This window comes from Vigna radiata, chromosome 7 (genome assembly GCF_000741045.1).
Source record: "Vigna radiata var. radiata cultivar VC1973A chromosome 7, Vradiata_ver6, whole genome shotgun sequence".
Taxonomy (NCBI): Eukaryota; Viridiplantae; Streptophyta; class Magnoliopsida; order Fabales; family Fabaceae; genus Vigna; species Vigna radiata.
In genome coordinates this window covers 38075001-38096394 of record NC_028357.1, presented here as the reverse complement: position 1 = coordinate 38096394, position 21394 = coordinate 38075001, and the positions used below count along the sequence as shown (strand labels likewise).

Here is a 21394-nt window from a genome sequence, read left to right as displayed (position 1 = left end):
GGACGTGGTGATTGGAGGCAAACTTTCAGGTCACGACTTCAAAATGGCTCTGGTTATTTGAAGGATCTTGACAGAGTTTGTGGCTGATGAGGAAGCCAAAGGAGTTAATCTCAAACATTTTAGAATGGTTTAAACCTCTTTTTGGTCCTTAAGTTATAAGTGGATGTTCAGTTTAGTCCCCGTTTTTAAAAATGTAAATCTTTGGTCCCTAAGTTATAAAAAATGTATCAAATGAGTCCTTTTTTGACTTGAAATACTGTTTTTGGTAGTTTCTTAACAACTGTTACATATTTAGATTGCTCTGATTTGTTTCCTAATAATAACAGCATTTTAGATGGCTCTTTGTACTTTGACCATGAACATCAAAAAATGACTCATTTGATACATTTTTTATAACTTAGGAACCAAAGGTTTACATTTTTAAAAGCGGGGACTAAATTGAACATCCGCTCATAACTTAGGGACCAAAAAGAGGTTTAAACCTTTTAGAATTGATAGATTCAGGATAACCTCAAAGATTTAGGTATCTGCATTAATTTATCTAATTTATCTGATAATGTGATAATGTGATATGTGACAGATAAATTAATGCAGATACCTAAATCTGTGAGGTTATCCTGAATCTATCAATCCTCAAATGTTTGAGATAAACTCCTTTGGCTTCCCCATTAGCCACAAGCTCCGTCAAGATCCTTTCAATAATTGAAGCCATCTTGAAGTCGTGATCTAAAAATCCGCCTCCAATCACCATGTCCTCTCCAATCTCACCATCCAAGAAATCAATGATGAAATCTTCGTCCGATGTCATTGAGTACATGCAAGACTGTTTTATCATAGGCTCACTAGAATTAACCATGCCCATCAACCTTTCTCTCACCTACTTTTTCAACTCCTCCATCACCATTGTCAGACCCCACGACCTCTTGTCAAGTTGCATGTTTCCCACCGTGCACCCCACCTTAATCAACCCCAAAAATTCTAACATTGGGGTTTCGTAAATGTAGGTATCCCTAAAGGACGCAAACGTAGGGAAGTCGGTTCCTATCTCGAATTTCTCCTTCTTCCCTCTTTTATTCTCCTCCTTCCCTCTTTTATTCTCCATTAACAAACGTGCGTCTCCACAGGGCACTATGAGAAGTTCAACCCGCTAACCGTTTTAACTAATTTCTGTGTCGACGTGTCCGAAGTTATCACACACTTTTTACTGCAAAATCTCTTACCGCTTGCGCAAAAAATTTCCATGCCCTCTCACTCTTTGCTTTTCTTTATTTCCACCACCTTGGCTTTGTCCACCAAGACGACGCCATTTTTGTAGGTCAATGTCTGGAACATGGCCACTGCTTGGCTTGATGGCGTCGTCATACTCGTTGGAGATACCCACCTAATCCTCCGGGATGTTGATGTGGTCGGCGAATTTCTCCGTAATCTGGCGACGATAGAGGAGTTGGAAGGGCATGGCATGGGTCTGACAGTAGTCGACGATGGAGCGGATTGTGGGATCGTGAGAGGGACCCATGTCGAAGTGTTGGGCCTTGAAATATACCTGGTAGCCTACTTGGCCTCGACCTCTTGCCAAAGGTTGGAAGACTCCATGACCAAAGGATAGTATTGTTTTTGGGTGTAGGTGACGCGAATTGTACGGGATTTGTCGTGGGAAGAACCACGGTGGTGGAGGAAGTCGAATTGCTTAAGGAGAAGGGCCTTGAGACTGCGTGTGGTGGCGTAGTAGGCGGTGGCGCTGCCCATGATGCCAACTCCGACAATTATGACGCAAACTGGGAATCTTCATCTTTAGATGTCTTGGTTCCTTGATAGTTCTGACCTTCTTCATCTTTAGACGTCTTTTATCCACATTAAGTAGCCTAGGAAAAATTTGATCAGTCAGTACAAGCTTACACGAAAATAGAAAAAGTCATCACACTCTAGTCTATTCCTTGGACAGTTAATACATAAAGGATAAGTGGAATCCATACTGACCGTCTGACATCAAAATGTAAGGTTCCATGAAAAAAGAAAATTAGGCACCTAGAATATTAATATTCATATGTGTTTCGGTGTAAATTTTAGGGACCGAGAGACTGACCTGAGTTGCTCGCTCTTCCTGAATTTTGATTGTTCGCTCTTTTTGGATCCTGACGCTCATTCTCCTTCAAGTTCTGACCGAGGAGGAGGTACTTGCAAAAAACACTCTGTCGCCCAAGTTAGGCGAATAGTAGAAGAACCTTGATTCTTAAGTTGATGATTCTCAGTATAAGAGAGTAGAGTGTAAGGTTTCTGTGTGTATTGGAAATGTAATCAGAGTGTGATTAGAACAACCTGGCTTGAGATCCTGGCTCTCTATTTATAGATTATTATATGCCCAATAAAATATAAACAGAAGATAATATAAACAGTTTTACCTGGTTACTAATAAACAACTTTAATAAGATATTATTTTATTTTCAATATCTTTAATAAGATATCTTTGATTCTAGTGAACTACAAGCCCAATAATAAGAATTGGCCCAACATAGATATAATGTTTCACATAACTAATCGGCTATTCTTCGTAACCGCTCGTCCCAGATATCATACCGTACAATATGTATTATAAGGTAACCAAACAACGACAATTTGTGCACAAGTACATCCGTGAATTTTTTTTCTTTATATAAGTAGATGACAAGACAACATGGTATAAATGATCTAAACGCATTAAAGCATGATGAGCCTAAAAAATTACGTACTGGAAGTGGATCACGCGGTCAAACTAATGCCTTGACTTAAAAGGAGAATAAGATGCGAAGAAACAACATTAAAGCATGATCAAGCCTAAAAAATTACAATTTCTGTGCACTATGACATTTGATGCAGTCCGTAATGGCTAATAAAGCATCCATTTGGTGGCTTCTAGAGATAAGGTAAGATAGCTTTCAAAAAATTAACGAGTGAAGACAAATTTGAATACATGAAGCATGATCCATCTGATAAAGTGATGCTTAAAGTTATAAGAGAAACCAAAGTACAGTGTCCAATTTAAAAGTTAGTAAACAAAACGGTATGGCCGAAGTTGAGATAGCCTTCGTGGTTTCTAAGACAAGATGGTTTTCCTCTCCTCTATTCTCTTTTGGAAACGGTTTAGCATGTCATGGCTCAAGAAATTATACTCAACAGAAAATGTGCAGTAAATCTTCTTTTGACAGCCAAGTTCATCACTTATTCATATTTCACATAATCAACAACAAGCATATGACATGCATCTCAGCAGAATTTACAAGATGCAACAAGAACAAGCCAGAAAAATGACACTGCCCTATAGCTTCTGCAACATCATGACTAGACAACATTTTCAGAACAAACATCAAGGTAATCTCATATGATCTAGATAGAGATTAGCTCCCATATGATCAAGATAGAGATTAGCTCCCTTACCTCCAGTTCAGCAAGATCTGCTAATTTTGGTTGCTTAAGTTTCATTATGGAAGAGGCCAAAGCTTTTATCTTTATAGTCAGCCGCCTAAGTGTCTAATATCTTCACAAAGGGAGGAACCTATCTTCTTCAATGTCTCCCGTAGTTTCATTTCAATGTCTGGCATATGTTTTGTTTCTATTGGTGTATGAAGCCAAGAAGGTCAAGGTGCTTGTTGACAGATTGACAAGTGTACCAAATCGTTCAAGTAATATAATTGGTAAAACCCAATATCGTTCTTCCCAAGAGACTCGAAAGGCTTTCTCGTTCACGTGAATTAAAATAATAAGACTTGAAAATAAAAATTAATAATTTGATTTAAGAACAAAAATATTAACATGCAAAAGAGATTGATTCAATTGACAAAAGAAAACAATGGATGAATGGAGTTGTTGGGGGTTTACAATTTCATCTAATTCGCTCTCTCTTATTAACTCCTCTTGAATTATTAGTTTGATTAATTAATTGTCATGCAACTTTCTTAGCCTACCCTTAACCCGATCCCTCGGTGAAAAGAGCCTAATATTAATTACTGGCTTGCTATCCCTAGCCTCCCCTAGCAATTAATACAACATTATAGAGTAGAAGTTAAACACAATTGATCGGCATACCCCTATCCCTAGGTGATATTGGAGAATCAAGAAATTACTCACTAGTTCATGACATTACTGTACGTCCCTGTATCAATAAAGACAAACAACAGTTATCAAATGAGTTAAACGATAAAAGCATTAAGCACAGATGAGAACCCAACAATTAACAATCAAAACATATGAAAACCATATAAATAATCAAGAGTTTCAATATAAGAGAGTATCAAAAGATTACATTGTTTCCCCCAAAAACAATAGGGTTTAGTTCACCATTTTCATGGTGAAACTAGATGAAAAATGGAAGAAGAATGGAAAAGCAAACCCTAGAAAAGATGAAAAGGAGCCTAAGCATCCAAGAGATCCTCTCCAGAGAGCAAAATTAGGTCTGGTCGTCCTCCCCTGTCAAAAGAATGACTCTGAACTCGAAATAGGGGTATTTATAGGTGAGGAGCGCAACAGAAAACAAGCCCAAGTCCAGCGGTAAGGGTCACCGCCCGGCGGTAAGGGTCATTGCCCGACGGTAAGGGTCATCGCCCGGCGGTAAGGGTCACCGCCCGACGGTTACCCTCAAAACCGCTCGGCGGTTTCCCTAAAAAACGCCCAACGCCAACACCAGTGCCTCCTCCTCTCCCTGGACCGCCCGGCGGTGTAAGTTGCCGCCGGGCAGTGCGTCGACTCTTCAAATCTTCAATTTTCTTCTCTTTTCTTGAGTCTACGACCTTTATCTTCAACTTCATTCTTCATTTTCTTAGAAATGCTACAAAACAATGCAAAACAAGCATAATATCGCTAAAAACAACTTTTGACTCTCTACAGACTCATTTATTGAGTTTTGCTTGATTCTAAACTCATTCTAAGTAGTAAAAGGCGTAATTAGGTCTATAATGACATATGAAAATAACTATTTTTCAACCTTCATCAGTGTTACGGTGGTATGGTGGAAAGTAAATAACAACTGTGTGTGGAGGAAAAGGAACAAAATTTCACGTGATAGAGGAAGGGAAGGATAAGCTATTGTTTCCATTAACGAAAAAACAAAAATATTGCACAAAGAAGTTTAGCTTATAGAAGAATAAAATAAGGTGTAGTCCCTAAATATAAAAGTCTAACTTACATTTCATGGTTCCTCCAAAGGTATACTTTAAAAATCATTAAAAAAATGAGAACAAAAGAGCTTGAGAGGTATACTCTAAAAATCACACCCAAACATTCAAGTGTTTAGAGAAAACGTGTAGTCATAACATGTATTGTAGATCTATTGTAGAGTGTAAAATAAAAATACCTACATTCCGTTGTAATTTAACAGAATGAGTAAAATAATAGAGTAACATCTTAAACATATAAATGCACAAATGCTTACATACAACAAGGAATTCTTATTAATTGAATTTTACATCACTTGGGAAAAAAATAGAATAAAACATCTTATCGTATTTATTTTGGATCTTAAATTCTCCCTTACCACAAATTTACGTCCTACAAAATTGTGGTTATTAAGAGAATAGATAAAGGTAGGTCTTCCTCACATCATCTTCTAATTCCCAAGTCATCTGTTGTGTATTTTCATTCCAGAACACTTTCACTGTGTGAACGCTCTTTCCTCTCAGTTGTTTAGTCTGATGATTCAAAATTCATACAACTTTGACATCTAAAGATAAATCTTCTTTGACTTGAACGTCATCCACTTCCAGTACGTGATATCTATTAGAGTGGCAGCGTAGCAATTGAATGACAGTGACAGTGTGTATTACAGAGGAGGTAAAAACAGAGAATTGTGAAAAACGATTATTTTTCTTATTGAGAATAGCAGTATATATACACCAATGAAAGTTGTCATTCAGACAGTTAAATCAGTTGTGATTCTAGATTTACATTTTTAACACTCCCTCTTAAATCTAAATCACTAAGAGCTTTGACTCCAATTGAGCTTCTGAGTTTTTCGAACTTATTCTGCCGCAAGGCTTTTGTAAAAATGTCAGCTTCCTGTTCATTTGTATTGCAGTATATCAGTTCCAATTTTCCTTTGCTCACACGTTCTCTGAGATAGTGGTACTTTGTTTCGATATGCTTGCTACGTCCATGGATATTGGATTCTTGGCTAGATTGATAGTAGATTTGTTGTCTATTCTTAAACATGTTGGTCTGTGATGTTCGATCTTTAGTTCATGTAATATGGCTTTAATCCATGTGCTTTGACAGGCAGTTTCAGCTGCAGAAATGTACTCTGCTTCGCATGAGGAAAGTGCAACATCTGACTGCTTCCTTGAACACCATGAAACAGGAGCTCCCATTAGCTTGAATAGGTACCCGTAAGTGCTCTTTCTATCTACTTGGTCTCCGCTCCAATCAGCATCACACCATGCATCCAAAATGTTTGTTGAAACGTCAGTTTTCTTAGGGAAGTAAATACCGTAGTCATTTGTACCTTTTAAGTATCTGAGGATGTGCTTTGTAGCTGCCATGTGTGACTGTCTGGGATCCTGCATGTACCGGCTAATGAGACCCACTCCAAAGCTTATGTCTGGTCTGCTGCTACAAATGTAACGCAATGTCCCAACTATTTGTTTGTACAGCGTTGCATCAACTTTGCTTTCTTCTTGCTGCAGCGAGAGCTTCATGTTGGCAATGACAGGAACAAATTCTTTTCAACTTGAACCTCTCCAGAGTTTCGATGATATATTTCCTTTGATTCATATGTACTCCTTCTTTGGTTTGAATAAATTATAATCCAAGGAAGTATCCCAGAACGCCAAGGTCTGTCATCTCCAAGTCATTCTTCATCTTCACTTTGAAGTTTTCGATCTCTTGCACTGAGCTCCCCGTGACCAACAGGTTATCCACGTTTAAACATACTAGCAAGGTACCTGCTTGTTCACACAATTTGACATATATTCCATATTCTACAACACATTTATTGAATCCATACCTGATGAGTAATGAGTCAATATGCTTGTTCCCCGCCCTTGGTGCTTGACGAAGACCATATAGAGCTTTATTGAGTTTAAATACCTTCATTTCATGACCTTTCTTGATGAAACCAGGTGGTTGGCATACGTAAACCTCTTCTTCGAGGGGACCATTGAGGAATGCAGATTTAACATCCATCTGGTTGATGCTCCAATTGTTTGAGTTGGCAATTGCAACCACGATCCTCATCGTTTCCCATCTAGCTACAGGGGCGTATACATCTGTGAAGTCAATCCCAGGTTGCTGCAAGAATCCTTTGGCAACCAATCTAGCTTTCAACTTTGCTATCTTCCCATCAGGTTTGTATTTCGTTTTGAATATCCATTTTACTTCAATAGTTTTCTTATAGTCAGGCAAATTCACCAACGTCCACGTTTTGTTTTTCTCTATAGAAGTCAATTCCTCAATCATAACTTCTCTCCATTTATCATCCTTGATAGCTTGTTCCCAAGTTATAGACTCTGTACCTGCAAGTAAAGCATGATGTACCAAATCACCTGTGTCTGTAATCTCATTATCTCTGAATAATTCATGATTTGTAAGCCTTGTTGATGGAAATCGTGTCCTCTGTGAGCGTCTAGTATTGACACTTTCAGTGGCAGTTGTTGATTCGGTTTGGTCAGGATTTTTCTCATCCAACAGAGTTGTAATCACTGTACTAGAAGTGTCATCCGATTTATCTGTGCTATGCTCACCACCATTCCACTTGAATAGAGTAGATTCATCAACAATCACATCCCTACTAATTCACTTCTGTCATCCAGTTTCTTTCTCAATTCACTTGGAACATGCTTGTAACAAATGGATCCAAAAATCTTCAAATGTCGTACGTCAGGTTTGTTCGCTGACCATGCTTCCTTTGGGGTGCTGCTTGGCAATACCTTAGTTGGGCTTATGTTTAGCAGATATGTAGCAGTCGAGACTGCTTCTCCCCATAGATACCGCAGAAGATCTCTTCCTTTGATCATACATCTGACCATGTCGAGAAGCATACGGTTTCTCCTTTCAGCTAGACTGTTATGTTGTGGTGTATAGGGGGTTGTGACTTCATGTATTATTCCTTTTCCAGTGCAGAACCTTGCCATATCTCTTGAGTTGAATTCACCTCCTCCATCAGTATGAAATATCTTGATCTTCTTGCCCGATTGTCTCTCGGCCATGGTACAAAAATTGATAAAGTTGGTGTAAGTTTCACATTTTTCTTTTAACAAATAAACCCAAAGTTTTCTAGAAAACTCATCTACAACCAATAGAAAGTATTTGTTACCTCGTAGAGAAGATATGTCAAATGGTCCACACAGGTCAACATATATCACTTCTAGTAATTGTCTCGCCCTTTTGAGAGCATGCTTATTGAATACAGAACGTGTTTGTTTTCCCATAGTACAACTTTCACAGACTTGCTTAGGTGCCTCAATTGCACAGATTCCACTCACAAGCTTTTTCTCTTTAAGTTGCATCAGACTTCTAAAGTTTAGATGTCCATAGCGATAATGCCACAACCAATTTTCTTCTATGTTTGTAGCTTTCATACACTGAATCTCTACAGTGTTCAGGTTTACACGAAATGTGCGATTATTGGCTATAGGGGATTTGAGTATCATTCGTTGCTTTTTGTCAAACACCTTGATATGCCCTTCTTCCATCTTCATGGTATATTGATGGGTGTCGCGGCCCATACAAATTTGATTGCATAATAAGAAATGCAGTATAACTAGGAATGTGACCCCTAGGTCGTCTCCCAAGGACCAATTTTGCGGTTCAGAATCAGGTCTAACACAATGGAGGGGTTGAAGATTTTTGAAACGAGAATTAAATTAAATTAAAATGCATGTAAATTAAACACAACCAAATAAGATAAAAAAAATTAAAGTAAAATAAAATGCTAGCTCATTCACAAGAATTGCTTCAAAATTTGCGTGACAATGGAATGAAAGAAATCAATGCAAGTGCAACAATTAAGCAAAAAGGGAAGAAAAAGGTACATTATAGCTAGATAGGTAGATGCTATCCTAAAAAGTGCAAAGACAAAGTATTAAATGAAGGGTAGAAATGTAGAAAGAGAAAAGAAATGCTGAACATTTTCAATGAGCACGGTCTTCAATGTGAATGCATTTGAACAAGTAGAAAGCAATGCCACAATTACACGGTCAAGTCTTGAATTGTAATGTAAAATAAGAAGACCACACTTGGAGACTCATGCTGGACGTCCGTGAGCTTCCCAAGGTAAATGAAAGTCAATAAAGATGAAGCAATGAACACTTGTGCACTCAAACTCAACCAACGTACAAATGCATTTGAAAAGAAAAGAGAACATCATTTCAAACAAAACAAGCAACGGCTGCAGCTCTTTCATTCAAATACAAACTTTAAAGAAAAAAAATAAATAAATGCTGCAGCAAAGAAAACAGAAACATGATTCATTCATTCAACCACAGTTCAAGAGTATCAACATCGTTCAAAGAAGAAAAAAAAATGCTCCTAGAAAAGAAATGTCCAAAGCTCTCTAAAAACGTTGCAGCCCTTCAACCGAAACTCTCTTCTTCAAACAACATCACCCTCCATTTTGTGATCATAATCTCCTCCCCTATGCAAAGTCTGTGTGTGGCGGCTCCTCGGAATATCCCCTAGGGTTCCGTGTCTTAGCAATGTAACAGTCTCTTCCTTAAATTCTAGCGTCACCTACCAAGTTGCTGCCCAAACCGTGTGGAGAATTCTCGATGCACGTGGGCTGCTGGACCAGCTGCTGAAGCGTTGATGCTTGCTGCTGTTAAATGCTTTTCTGTTTGCACCCCTCCTTCACTTCTCTTGTGCACCAGGGTCGTGGACGTAAGTCCTCTCCAAGTTAAATGTGATGCCACCTTTGCTCCATGTGCCGGACGTGTGAAGATGAATGTTGGATCGTCAAGTTGGGCCATGAGCGTGCTGCAACTTCTTAAGCATTGCCAAATGCTGCTGAGTTGTGAGTGAATGAGGAGCTCCTGCTGCAACATGGAGCTTGGGTCGTGACTTGAAGATGTGTTGCTGGATGGAGAATTGGTGGGGCTCCAGCTGCTTCTCTCGGGTGTAACTTGTTGCACCTCCTTTTAAGCTTGGACGTGATGAAGGCCGTGCTGCAGTGTGCGTGGAGGAAGAGTTGATGCTGGGCTGCTGAACGATGGAGTGTGAAGTGCCGTGAAGCTCTATAAAATTGCATAATGGACCAGACTGCTGCACCACCTTCATGTGCTGTATTCCAAGATAGGGCCTTGCTGCCACGTGATGTGTTAGGCTTCTTCAAGCTGCTGCACCATCTACTTCGATATTGGATCGTGAATGTGGAGGCTTGACACGTTGCTGGTTGAAATGTGGGCTGCAGCAGTGCTTCCATGCAGAATTGGTGCTGGACCGTGTTGATGGAAGTTGTTGGATCCGTGACGCTCATGGCTGCCCGTGCTGGATGTTTCTTCCTTTTGCACCTCCAATCTGCTGGACAAGGAGTTGCTGGATGAATAAGAATGTTGGACGTGGACAAGCAGCAAGGAAAACATGAAGTCCGTGAGGATCTCAAGCTGCTGGACTTCTTCCGTGTGCACCTCTGCTTGACGCATGAAGGTTGGAACGCTGCTGCACCGTGTGGGCTGCTGCTGCCATCTCACCGTTTGCACCCCCATTGCTCACGGATCACACCCTTTTTCCCAAGCTGGACCGCATCAAATTGTTGGGCCGTGGAGTTATCACATGGACGTCACCCCCTCACCATTTCAGCCTTCAAAATTAGCACATGTGCCTCCTTCTTTTATCAAATAAATGAATCAGCCTTGGCATGTGCTGCAGAACAATATGTTCTCTTTTCCATGTGCACCACCAAATATGAAATCCACACCTCCATTCCCATAAGCCCAAAAGGGTAAAATCCCCATACTGCCCTTCTTGTTATCCACACTTCTATGTAGAGAGTTTTGAATTGTGTGATAACCCTCAATATGTCCAAAATTATATTTCCAAATTTTTCCCTGAAAATAATAATGCAAATAATTAGCTCAGAAAATTCAAATTAATTAAAATTCGAATTTCCGGTCAAATTAAGCACAATTAGCAGAAACGGGAAAATACCGGACATTTAAGCACGATTCCCTGATTAAATTCGGTACAATAAACTAAGTGCAGTCAATAAAATATCGACTCATCATATATCCTTTCTCGTGCAACTGGCAAAGACTAATAAGGTTGCTTTTCATAGTAGGAACATAAAGAACATTGTGCATGTAAACTGGTCTTCCATCCTTGCGTGCAATCAGTACCTTACCTGTGCCTTCAGCTCTTACGAAACTGTCATCGGCGAAGCGTATCATACTCTTCACACCCGTGTCCAAATCGATCAACCACTTTCGATTCCCAGTCATATGATTAGAGCACGCTGAGTCGAGATACCACAACATATCCTCCTATGTGTAATTTGTTACCCCGGCTAATGACACATCTTTATTTAGAGATGTGACACGTCTTTCTTTTGGGACAACTTCCATCGACACCTGTTCCTCTGTAAGGTTTGTGTCTTCGAGCAATGACACATGTTCCTCTGCACGTCTCGGTCCTCCAGACAATGACACATGATCGTTTCCAGAAGAGTTTCTCTTATTTCTGTGATACTTGACTCTAGTATTGTCAAACGCACTATGCATAGAATCACCACGTGTTTCTTGTCTTTTACCCACAACAATGTTCATCAGTGCCACATGATCTGAATCTGAGGTATTTTCTTCTTTGGCAAGATTCACCTCACCACCTTTTTCTTTCTTATTGTCTTCATTGTGCCAACACTCACTTGAGTAATGACCAAATTTGTTGCATGTATAGCATTGTATACCTCTTTTGTCAGTATTTCTTTTACCGCCTCTTCCTCTTGACTTTCCCCTGCCTCTGCAACTTCCATGTTCATTGCTTTCAAGATCTTTGTTCTGTTCCGAATTATTAGCGGATCTTCCTCCGTTTCTGCCTCCATGACCACCTCGTGTTCTGTCTCTACCTCTGCCGAATCCACGACCCTTTTGCACCTTGGCTTGCAATGCTTGGCTAATCTGGATCGCATCTTGTTCCGCGACTTTCCTTTCCAACAATCTCTGTTCGTGAGCTTCCAGCGAGTTTTGTAATTCCTCCACCTTCATCTTTTCAAGGTCTCGGCTTTCCACAATTGCCACAACTATGTAATCATATTGAGGTGTCAACGTACGCAAAATCTTGTGAACGATCTTTTTGTCCTTGTTGATCTTGTCGCAGGTCCGCATTGCATTAACAATCACTTGGATTCTGCCGATGTAACCTTGGATTGTTTCGTGCTCTCCCATGTTTAAAAGCTCATACTGTCGTCTCAGGGATTGTAGTTTAACCTCCTTTATATTACCTGCAGTTCCATACCCATCCTGTAGAATTTCCCAGGTTTCCTTTGCTGTCTTAGCCTTGGATACCTTTTGGAAAATCGTTGCTAAAATGCATTGATGCAAGATCATGCGCGCCTTGCAATACAATTTTTTGTTCTCTTTGTTCGCTTTCTTTTCTTCTTTTGTAGCGGTCTTTGCAAGTTCTTTAAACCCATATTTGACAATTTCGTCAATTTCATGGAACCCCAGGATGACATCCATTTTTACGCACCAATCTTCAAAGTTCTTGCCATCAAACACAGGTAGGCTATTCTGTATCAGCCCTGCCATATTCTCAACGTGACTTTCTTTGTTGCAAAAATTCTTCCTTGAAAGCACTCCCCAGGTTCGACAACCTGTAAGCTCTAAATACCAATGTTAGAGTGGCAGCGTAGCAATTGAATGACAGTGACAGTGTGTATTACAGAGGAGGTAAAAACAGAGAATTGTGAAAAACAATTATTTTTCTTATTGAGAATAGCTATATATATACGTCAATGAAAGCTGTCATTTAGACAGTTAAATCAGTTGTGATTCTAGATTTACATTTCTAACAATATGGACTCGACACATACTTCCTTAGCTGCGACACGTGAGACACATTGTTCAAATTCACTAATTGAGGTGGTAGCACAATCTCATACGTTACGGGTTCAATTCTTTTAATGGTTGCAAAAGGTCTAAGAAATTTTCGAGACAACTTCTTGGATGATAGCTCTTCCCATATCTATTGTTTGTAAAACACTAAGGAACACAGGATCTCCTACCTCGAATTCTAGAGGTCTCCTCCTTTTGTCTACATAAGACTTTTATCTACTCTAAGTTACTCACATCCTTTCTTGTATCAGCTTAACCTTCTCTGTTGTTTGTTGTAATAATTCAGGGCCTAACGTGACTACTTCTCCATCTTGGTACCAACATAAAGATGTCCTACACTTTCTCCCATATAAAGCCTCATACGATGCTATTCCTATGCTGGCATGGAAGCTGTTATTATATGTGAACTTCACCAAAGGTAGGATTTCACCCCATCTTCCCATATGGTCCAACATACAAGCCCCTCAATAGCTCCTCCAAAGTGAATGCCTACAATGATAAAAAAGATTCTAAAATGGGAGTTTATGCCAAATTAACTTGTCCTACTCTATAATTTTAGATTAAGATTGTTCCTTGAAGTCTAAATGGTCTAGGCCATTTATAGCCAAGAATGTGAAGCCATATGTGGTATTTGAAATTGAAGATTTAAAGGCAAAGAGAAGTTGGACACTGAATGGGCAAAGGTTAAAGAAGTATCAAGGTGGAAATCTTGGCAAATTCACCACCAAAACCCCACAAGACAAATCATGATTAATAAGGTGTCCAGCTAAAGACGTTAAAAAAAGCACTACTGGGAGGCATCCCAACTCTGACACTGTTTTATTGATTTAAAATTAGTTGTTTAATTATTTGCATTAGTTGTTTAATTATCTGCATTAATTGTTTACATTGTTTTATTGTTTTCTTGTCCGCATGAGTAGATTCATATCCTATCATCATGAGCATAATGTTTGCATCATTAGAGAACATATAAGATCATACAATACTAGAGCATTATGAAGGAATTCACAAAAATTTGACAATGAATGAGTTTTCAAAATTGAGAAAATTCTTGGCAGAGCATATGACTCAGGCGATAGAATTGGCACTCAAGCCGCCTGTCACGGGTGAGAAACAATGGGTTTAAAAAATGGAAAAAGTTCTTTAAACAATATTTTTTTAACAATTTTTTGACAACGCATACGTAGTAGTTTGTGATTAGTCCGTTTCAAATATTTTTTTTAAATACAAATTCAAATAGACCAATAAAATGATGACACGTGTCCAGATCCTTAAAAAATTGAACTTTAAAATTCTAATCCTTATATAAAAATTTTCATTTAAAATGGCACTACTCACTTTACCAGCCCACTCACTCTCAAACCCTCTAAAAAACCTTTAGAACCCCTCAAATCTTCACATTCTTGAATTCTCTTACTCTCATCATTCCAACTTTCTTCTCTACATATACCCTATAAATATAGCATGAATGTTTCATTTTTTTCTAACTCTTTGTTCATGCATTAGGGTTCGCTCAAGCCTAAGTCTATGGCTTGAACACCCTTCTTTATGAATTTCCATTTGAATGTGAATTTTTGTTGAATGAGTGATTCTAAAGTGTTGGAGGGAGAACAAGATGATTTCCAAAGAGCATTAGAGAATCGTCACTATAATGAGTTAGCAACGCCAAAGGAATACTATATTAAACTGATAGTAAGATGATTTTGAACCAATGGATACCCAATCCAACCTTTCGAGAAGAATAAGTCCTCTTAGGTTAGAGGAAAGAAGGTTTCCTACGATTGAGAAACCATAAGGAGGTATCTTGATAAACCTATGATGATATCCAAAGAGGAGCAGACAGAATTTCATAACATGATGTGAGATGTTAATGTTGAGTAGCTAGAACAACTTCTTTGTATACCAGATAAAAAGTTTTTGGTTGGAAAAGGAGGATAGTCACAATACCTTAATATTAGCAAAGCCTTTTCAAAACACACACCCTTAGCCTAAAAACAGATTTCAACGACCTTTTCACTATAAAAAGATGAGGAACTAAGTGTTACGCGATCCTTGGACAAACAAAGGAGGCTAGACAGAATCCATAAGCAGGAAATCATTCGAAAAAGAGCCTGTAACTCAAAAACTTCAGGAAAGAAAAGAGGTTTCAATAAGCACCAATTGAAAAGCAGAAAAAGATCATGACCAAAAACATGTGCATGAAAAAAGAAATGTAAAACACTAGGCTTGAGAAATGGAAAGAGCTAATCTGTCAAGGCTTCAAGAAAAGCCGAAAGAGAGAAAAATAAACTCATTAAACACTATTAATTTCTCATCTTTTACTAGCGAGTTTTGTTGTCATTCAAAAACCATGAAATCCTTTGCAGCCAAACCTCATTACAAGCTTGTAAAAGGGCTCCGTGATATCATGGAAGTTTGGTATAGGAAGTAATCATAAGATGGGATACAAGGTCTAGAAAGAGCCAAATATCATTGTGATGAGTGAAACACTATACATGAGAGGTTTTATCTTGCACAAGCACATATCATGTCCATAAAACTCAACATTGACTTAACTCTATGAAAACTTGTACTATGATTAATGAAAATGGACGAAACAATTGTGTTTTTCTATCTTACGTTGTTTAGAGAGGAAACGACCAATAAATTCAAATCATGAATCAACCTTTTTATGTATATATGCTTGTTAGTTTAGATTTTGAGACTTGTTTGAAGACAAACAAGGTCTAAAGTGTTTTATATGGTATTTCAACTTGTTTTTAAAAATTAGTGATTATTAAATGGAAGTTTTGTATCTATTACATGAGTCAACTCGGCTTACTCGATTTTTAAGAAACTAATGACAAGCCCCTTTTGTCATCTAATTTTACCATACATTCCTTTATTTATCAATAACAACAATTAAAAAATGATTTAAATTAAAAAAATATTTATACGAATTTCAATACAAATTAGATAAAAAACAAAAATTATTTATCGAATAAAAGAACATTTTTAAACATCTCTCATAGAAGGTAAATGGTTGAAATATTTTACCATTTCCCTACCCGCCTCCACCAACGCGGGGTTCCAGCACCAGTGACATGTCACTCCTACCATGAAAACTCAAAAAAACCCTACAAAAAAGAAAAAGAAAAAATATAAAAGAAAAAAAAGTAGCGTATTCCATTCTATTCTATTCGAAACTCGCACTGGCTTCGCTCCCCCTCTTTTCTCTCCCTGCTACCTTCCTCTGCCCACAACGATATCAAACGAGAAAATCTATAATACCATATTCGATTTGTGTTTGATGTGAGTGAAATCAAACTAAGATATTAATGTTGCAACTGCCAAGATAATTCTCCAGCAATGTTTGAAGGATTGGTTCATCAGTTGCTTCTGGGTTACCTGGGACGATATTTCAAAGATATCCAGAAAGAGCAACTGAAGATTAGGCTCGGTACGTGATTTGCTCGTTGTGCTTCTTTAGTAATTATATTTCCTATTGTTTTGATACTAACCTTTTAGGAGTATGTTAGTGCGTGTTAGAATTACCCTAGTGTTTACGTTGACGCCATTGCTGCTGCCCCTCATTCTTGTGAAGTTGGTTTCAGTGGAAACTCAGTTTGGACTTCCAATAATATTTATTTGGTCCTCTAACAATATTTTCAACAAAATATTGCCTCATTGTATAACTTTGACGCCAAATTACCCTTTGGAAAAGCTGAATTTCTGTTTTTAAGGTTGTTGAAGGACCTCTTTGATTTCAAAAATTGGTACTGATGAGTCTTTATGATGCGCTGAGCTGTTCAAACTGATAGCACTTGTAGGTTTAGTTGTTGGTTCTGTCAGTCTGTGAATCAAAGTTAGCGCTATTGCATACTGCCAGTCTCTCAGTGGTGAAAGGATGTAAACTTTCCTATATGTAAATGCTTTTTTGTGAGATTTTTCAACTTCACAGGCATTTTGAATTTCAGTAGTTATGCATGTTTGATTAAGGAGAAAGGTCAGCGTATTTACGGTGCATGAATATTTGCATCCTTGATACGAATCAACAATTCATCACCTTTTCTTTTTTACTTTTCGTTCAGCTATTCTCATGAAAGAAATTGAATAGTCATGTAAACTTAAATTGTCATATGAAAAGGAATTGAAGGAGCACAATTAAATTTTAATTAGTCCACTTTCCACTACTTCATTTGTCACTCATTCATTCATTCAATTGGTGCACTTTATTTAGCTGTTAATTGCTTCGTTTCCATTCTTTCAAAATAGAGGATATAACAACTCAGATATAGCTAATAATTTTATTTTATGAGACTTAAGTTTAAGTATTTTCCATCTATTTATAGTCTAAAATTATTACATCGAACACTGTATCATCTAAATAATATACTTGAAGTTGGTTTTCGTTGTCATTCGTCTTATGATTTAATACAAATTATGATAAATAATTTAAAAAATTAGCATGGGGATTCACAGTTTGATAAATAAGTTTGACTAAATGCATGATGTGCTTCCATTTGGCTATACTATTGCATTTTACTAATCTTTTTAATCATAAATGCTTGCACTTTAAATTAAGAATTTTGGATAACTGATTTGAGCTGACATTTATTCTTGCTCAGAGGAAGTACTACTGGAGAATGTGGAGCTGATACTTGATGCATTTGATTATCTCCAGCTTCCCTTTGCACTAAAACAAGGTATAGCAAACTCATCCTTCTAGAAACATATAATAAACAAATACAGCTCATTTCCATTAAAAATCTGGACCTGTTTTAATATTCCATTCTCTTTGTCTTCTATTTATAATTATGCTGTTGTGTTTTTTATTTTTTCTGATAAAGTGGTTGATTGAAATAAGGGGGTAGGAAAATCCTTGTCGGAACTATTTTTTCTTTCCTAACATAGCTTGAAAATTTGGCTAGGTCGAGTTGGAAAGTTAAGCATAAAAATTCCATGGAAAAAGCCTTGGGACCCCATTATAATAATTTTAGAGGATGTCTTTATTTCTGCATCACAGCGAGGTGATCAAGAGGTACGTCTTAATTCCAGCATTCTGTGTTCAAGCTTCTTTTTTCAAAAGCAACCTATAACCAATGACTTGTAACCATTAAAGAAAAAAACACAGTAAAGGAATTTTTGATTATTAGTTGTCATTTGTAGTCAAACATCTTGTTATATACTTTATTTATTGTAGTCTTTATTAGCTATTCTATGCTGTTGTAATAGTGGAGTGCTGATGCTGTTGAAAAAAGAGAATTTGCTGGAAAAAAGGCGAAGCTAGCAGCAGCAGAGTTGGGAAAATTGTCCAGACGCGTGTGCGGTAAGCCATTTTACTTCGATTTGAAGCATTTATGTTCAAATATATTTTATTTATTTTCTATGTAAGAAGGCAAATTATTTGTCAGGCTCCAATAAGGATTTGGATTGTATCAAACCTTGATTTGAGAGATAGGGAATTTATTTATAAGTTGAATGGAAGGCCTCAAGAAGTGTTTGCAGCTTTTTCTAAAGAAGTAAAAACTGAAATTTTCTTCTGTATGATATCAATTCTTAAGGTCTAAGTTCTTGATAAGCTCTTTCTCCCTCTGCCTGTGGCTACACTGCCTTTACATATTGAAGCCTAATTTTTTATCTGTTGGGATTTTTTTTTTTTTTCATATTCATTACATAACATAAGTTCGGTTGAGCCTTAGAGACCTGACTCATGGGTTCATATCCTGTAAACAACCTTTCTGCTTCTTGGGCTAAGGTTACTTATATCTACCATTGGGCTCGTTTTTATTGTTTACTTAATAAATAACAATTAACATTGACATCCTTTTCCATTTTTCCGTGGTAAGTTTCCTTCTCAATTCCAACATATTTTAGCAATGAATATTTTTAAGGACTTTTATTAAGCTTAGCTCATGTTAGTGAATGAATTTCAATTTCTTCATTTATACAAAAAACATCTTGGGCTTTCAAAAATATTTGAGCTGAACTAAATGAATTCTGAATTGACTTGTATTAAAAAACTGAATTGTTTAAAATAACTAAACGGAATTGTTATACTAGTTTGATTTTTAACGATTAAATTGTTCGTAAATAGAACGGTTTGAACTAAACTGGACTGTAACTTATGAGATTGGAAAATCTATTCTAAATTAAGATGTGCATTGGTAATAATTCAAACAATTCGGATAGTTCAAGCAATTCTAAAACAATTTAGAATAATTTAATTTGATTCAATTCACTCAAACCACGATGTTATTACCATTATACTATTTAGTTCAGTTCTGTTGATTCCTCTTTAAAATTCAATTTCAGAATAATTCAATTCATGCATTTGCTTAGCCCCAAACTTAGCAGGCCCTCCTTCTCTACTTAGTGGCAGGGAGGGATGCCTAGTGATCAATTGATAGAGTGGAGAATAAAGAGAGGGAGTGGAGAGTGTACTGTCGAAGAAAAAGTAGAAATTAATGTAGTTTTGAGTTGTTTGGTAGCTGTAGGGCAGCTGTTTCAGTTGGGAACAGAGGTTGCAGTTAGGGGAACACCTGTTGGTTAGTGGGACAGTCCTGGTGGAAAACCTTTATATTCAGTTGTTTGAAGGGGAGAGAAATTGTAGGTTTTTTAGAACATGGTAAGCCCTGTGAGAAAGGAAGTAATTTCCTTTGTTTTTCTTGTATGTTTGGAAGATTACGGAGAAATAATATTTCTTACAATTTTTTTTTTCTCATTTCTTTCACCCCTTCAATTGAAGGTTTCCTATCACCAATACATATGTTATATAGACAAGATTGAGATCATGAATCTTTATTATTTATTGGCTAATCTGTTTGTTTGGTTTTCAATCCCGATAAAACAATGATTTGGGAGCAAATGTTTTTTTTTGTTGCATATTTTGCTACAGAGGATAGTAGGATACAGTATCCTCTAATGGTTTTTTACTTTCCTCTCTTCTTTCTAACAAACCTTTGAGAATTTAATAATCTTCCACACGATTAAATTTCAACTTTTGACCTGTTTTCATGTGCTAATCCATGTCCTAGTCAACCTAATATTTGGGTGAAGTATTTCTATATTTGGATTTTATTAATAATTTTTTTCTGCAGGTAGTCAAGCTGGACAATCGTTCATTTCTCATGTCACTACAAAGGTACCATATTTCTTTTTTCTCTAGGTATTATTATTGTTTCTGCCTAGGCTAGTCTGTTCATATCAATCTAGTGTAGTTTGTCCTAGGTGTCAAGGACCAAGCTCCTGTAAGGTTGTGTTATTTGGTACATGTCAGGAATGATTTTCATTTGCAATGCGCCCCTCATTCAATTTTCTTAAAGTGTGGATAGAGCATTTTTTGAACCATTGGGCCAACCAGTCAAACTAGCAACCAGTTTGGTTATGCCCTCAACAGTTGGCTATTGCGAAGAAGTGTTGGTGGCAGCAATTGGAGTTTTGGTTAAGTTGATGGGAGCTTCAATGATGTCAGACGTAATGTGAGCTTCAACGACAAGGATGGTAATGGGAGTGTCAACAATAATGATGGGAGTGTTTGGAGAGTAATGGGAGGGTCAGTGAGGGTGATATGAGTGTTGACGCTGGCCTGTGACAGTGATATGAGGGTTGTTGGTGGCCATCGGCGGCAACTGGAGAGCAATGGTGGACGTTGCTGTTGTGTTTGCAGAGATGCATATACGGTTCTGATTCACGTTTGTGATCCCTACCAGTAATAGGCTTGTGTTTTTTAAACTCTAAAGTTGGGTAAATGAACCCAACCCAAAAAGCTGAATATGATTTGATTATTTATTTGTGTTAAAAAAACCAAGTCCACACAGACTCAGTTCATTATCAATTTGACTGACAATCATCCAATTTTGCAAGCAAAATCATGATCTAGCGACAGTTTGTAAAATCTCTGTATTGGCCCCCAAGTTTGCTTGCTTGGTCACCGAAACTCCCAATATCATGCCGGTTTAGGAGTATACTTGCGAATTTGACAACATTGGTTGAACCATTAAACCTTGATCTAGTGTCTTTACCAGTTAAATTTCTGGTTTATTTTTCAAAATATTGGAATGGAGAATATGTATATATATGTAGAATCATATCTGTTTTTAAACTTGATTTTTTAAGAATAATGTAGGTAGCAAGAACCAAAATACTTGGTCACATGATGTACCATGTCAATGACTACCTCTATTTGAAGCACTCTTATTGCTACGAAAGGGCGTAGGAATGGTTTCTAAGTTTATCTTCTAGTATTAATAAACTTCATATGGCTGTATTGGATAAGACTTCTGTTTTGCTTTATGAAATAGGAAGAAGATTAGGAAAAATCTCCCTTGTGTTAAATACACACATAGGGTTCTCTATTTATAATAGAAGAAATATGGGCTAAGCCCAAAATACAAATAAGAAATATAAAC

At 37.3% G+C, this 21394-nt stretch overlaps 1 protein-coding gene and 1 pseudogene across 2 annotated transcripts in view; one reads left to right on the top strand and one right to left on the bottom strand.

The window, feature by feature from the left end:
- Positions 1–598: 598 nt before the first annotated feature.
- On the bottom strand, positions 599–6659 carry LOC106766408 (annotated as a pseudogene).
- Positions 6660–15952: 9293 nt separating this feature from the next.
- LOC106768127 overlaps positions 15953–21394 on the top strand; it is a 61848-nt gene continuing 56406 nt past the window's right edge. For both annotated transcript variants that reach the window (XM_014653088.2, XM_014653087.2), the window contains exons 1-5: positions 15953–16443; positions 17612–17689; positions 17915–18024; positions 18219–18312; positions 20084–20127. In XM_014653088.2, coding sequence (XP_014508574.1) covers positions 16353–16443; positions 17612–17689; positions 17915–18024; positions 18219–18312; positions 20084–20127 — 417 coding nt within the window. In that variant the 5' untranslated portion in view covers positions 15953–16352. The remainder of the gene's footprint in view (positions 16444–17611; positions 17690–17914; positions 18025–18218; positions 18313–20083; positions 20128–21394) is intronic.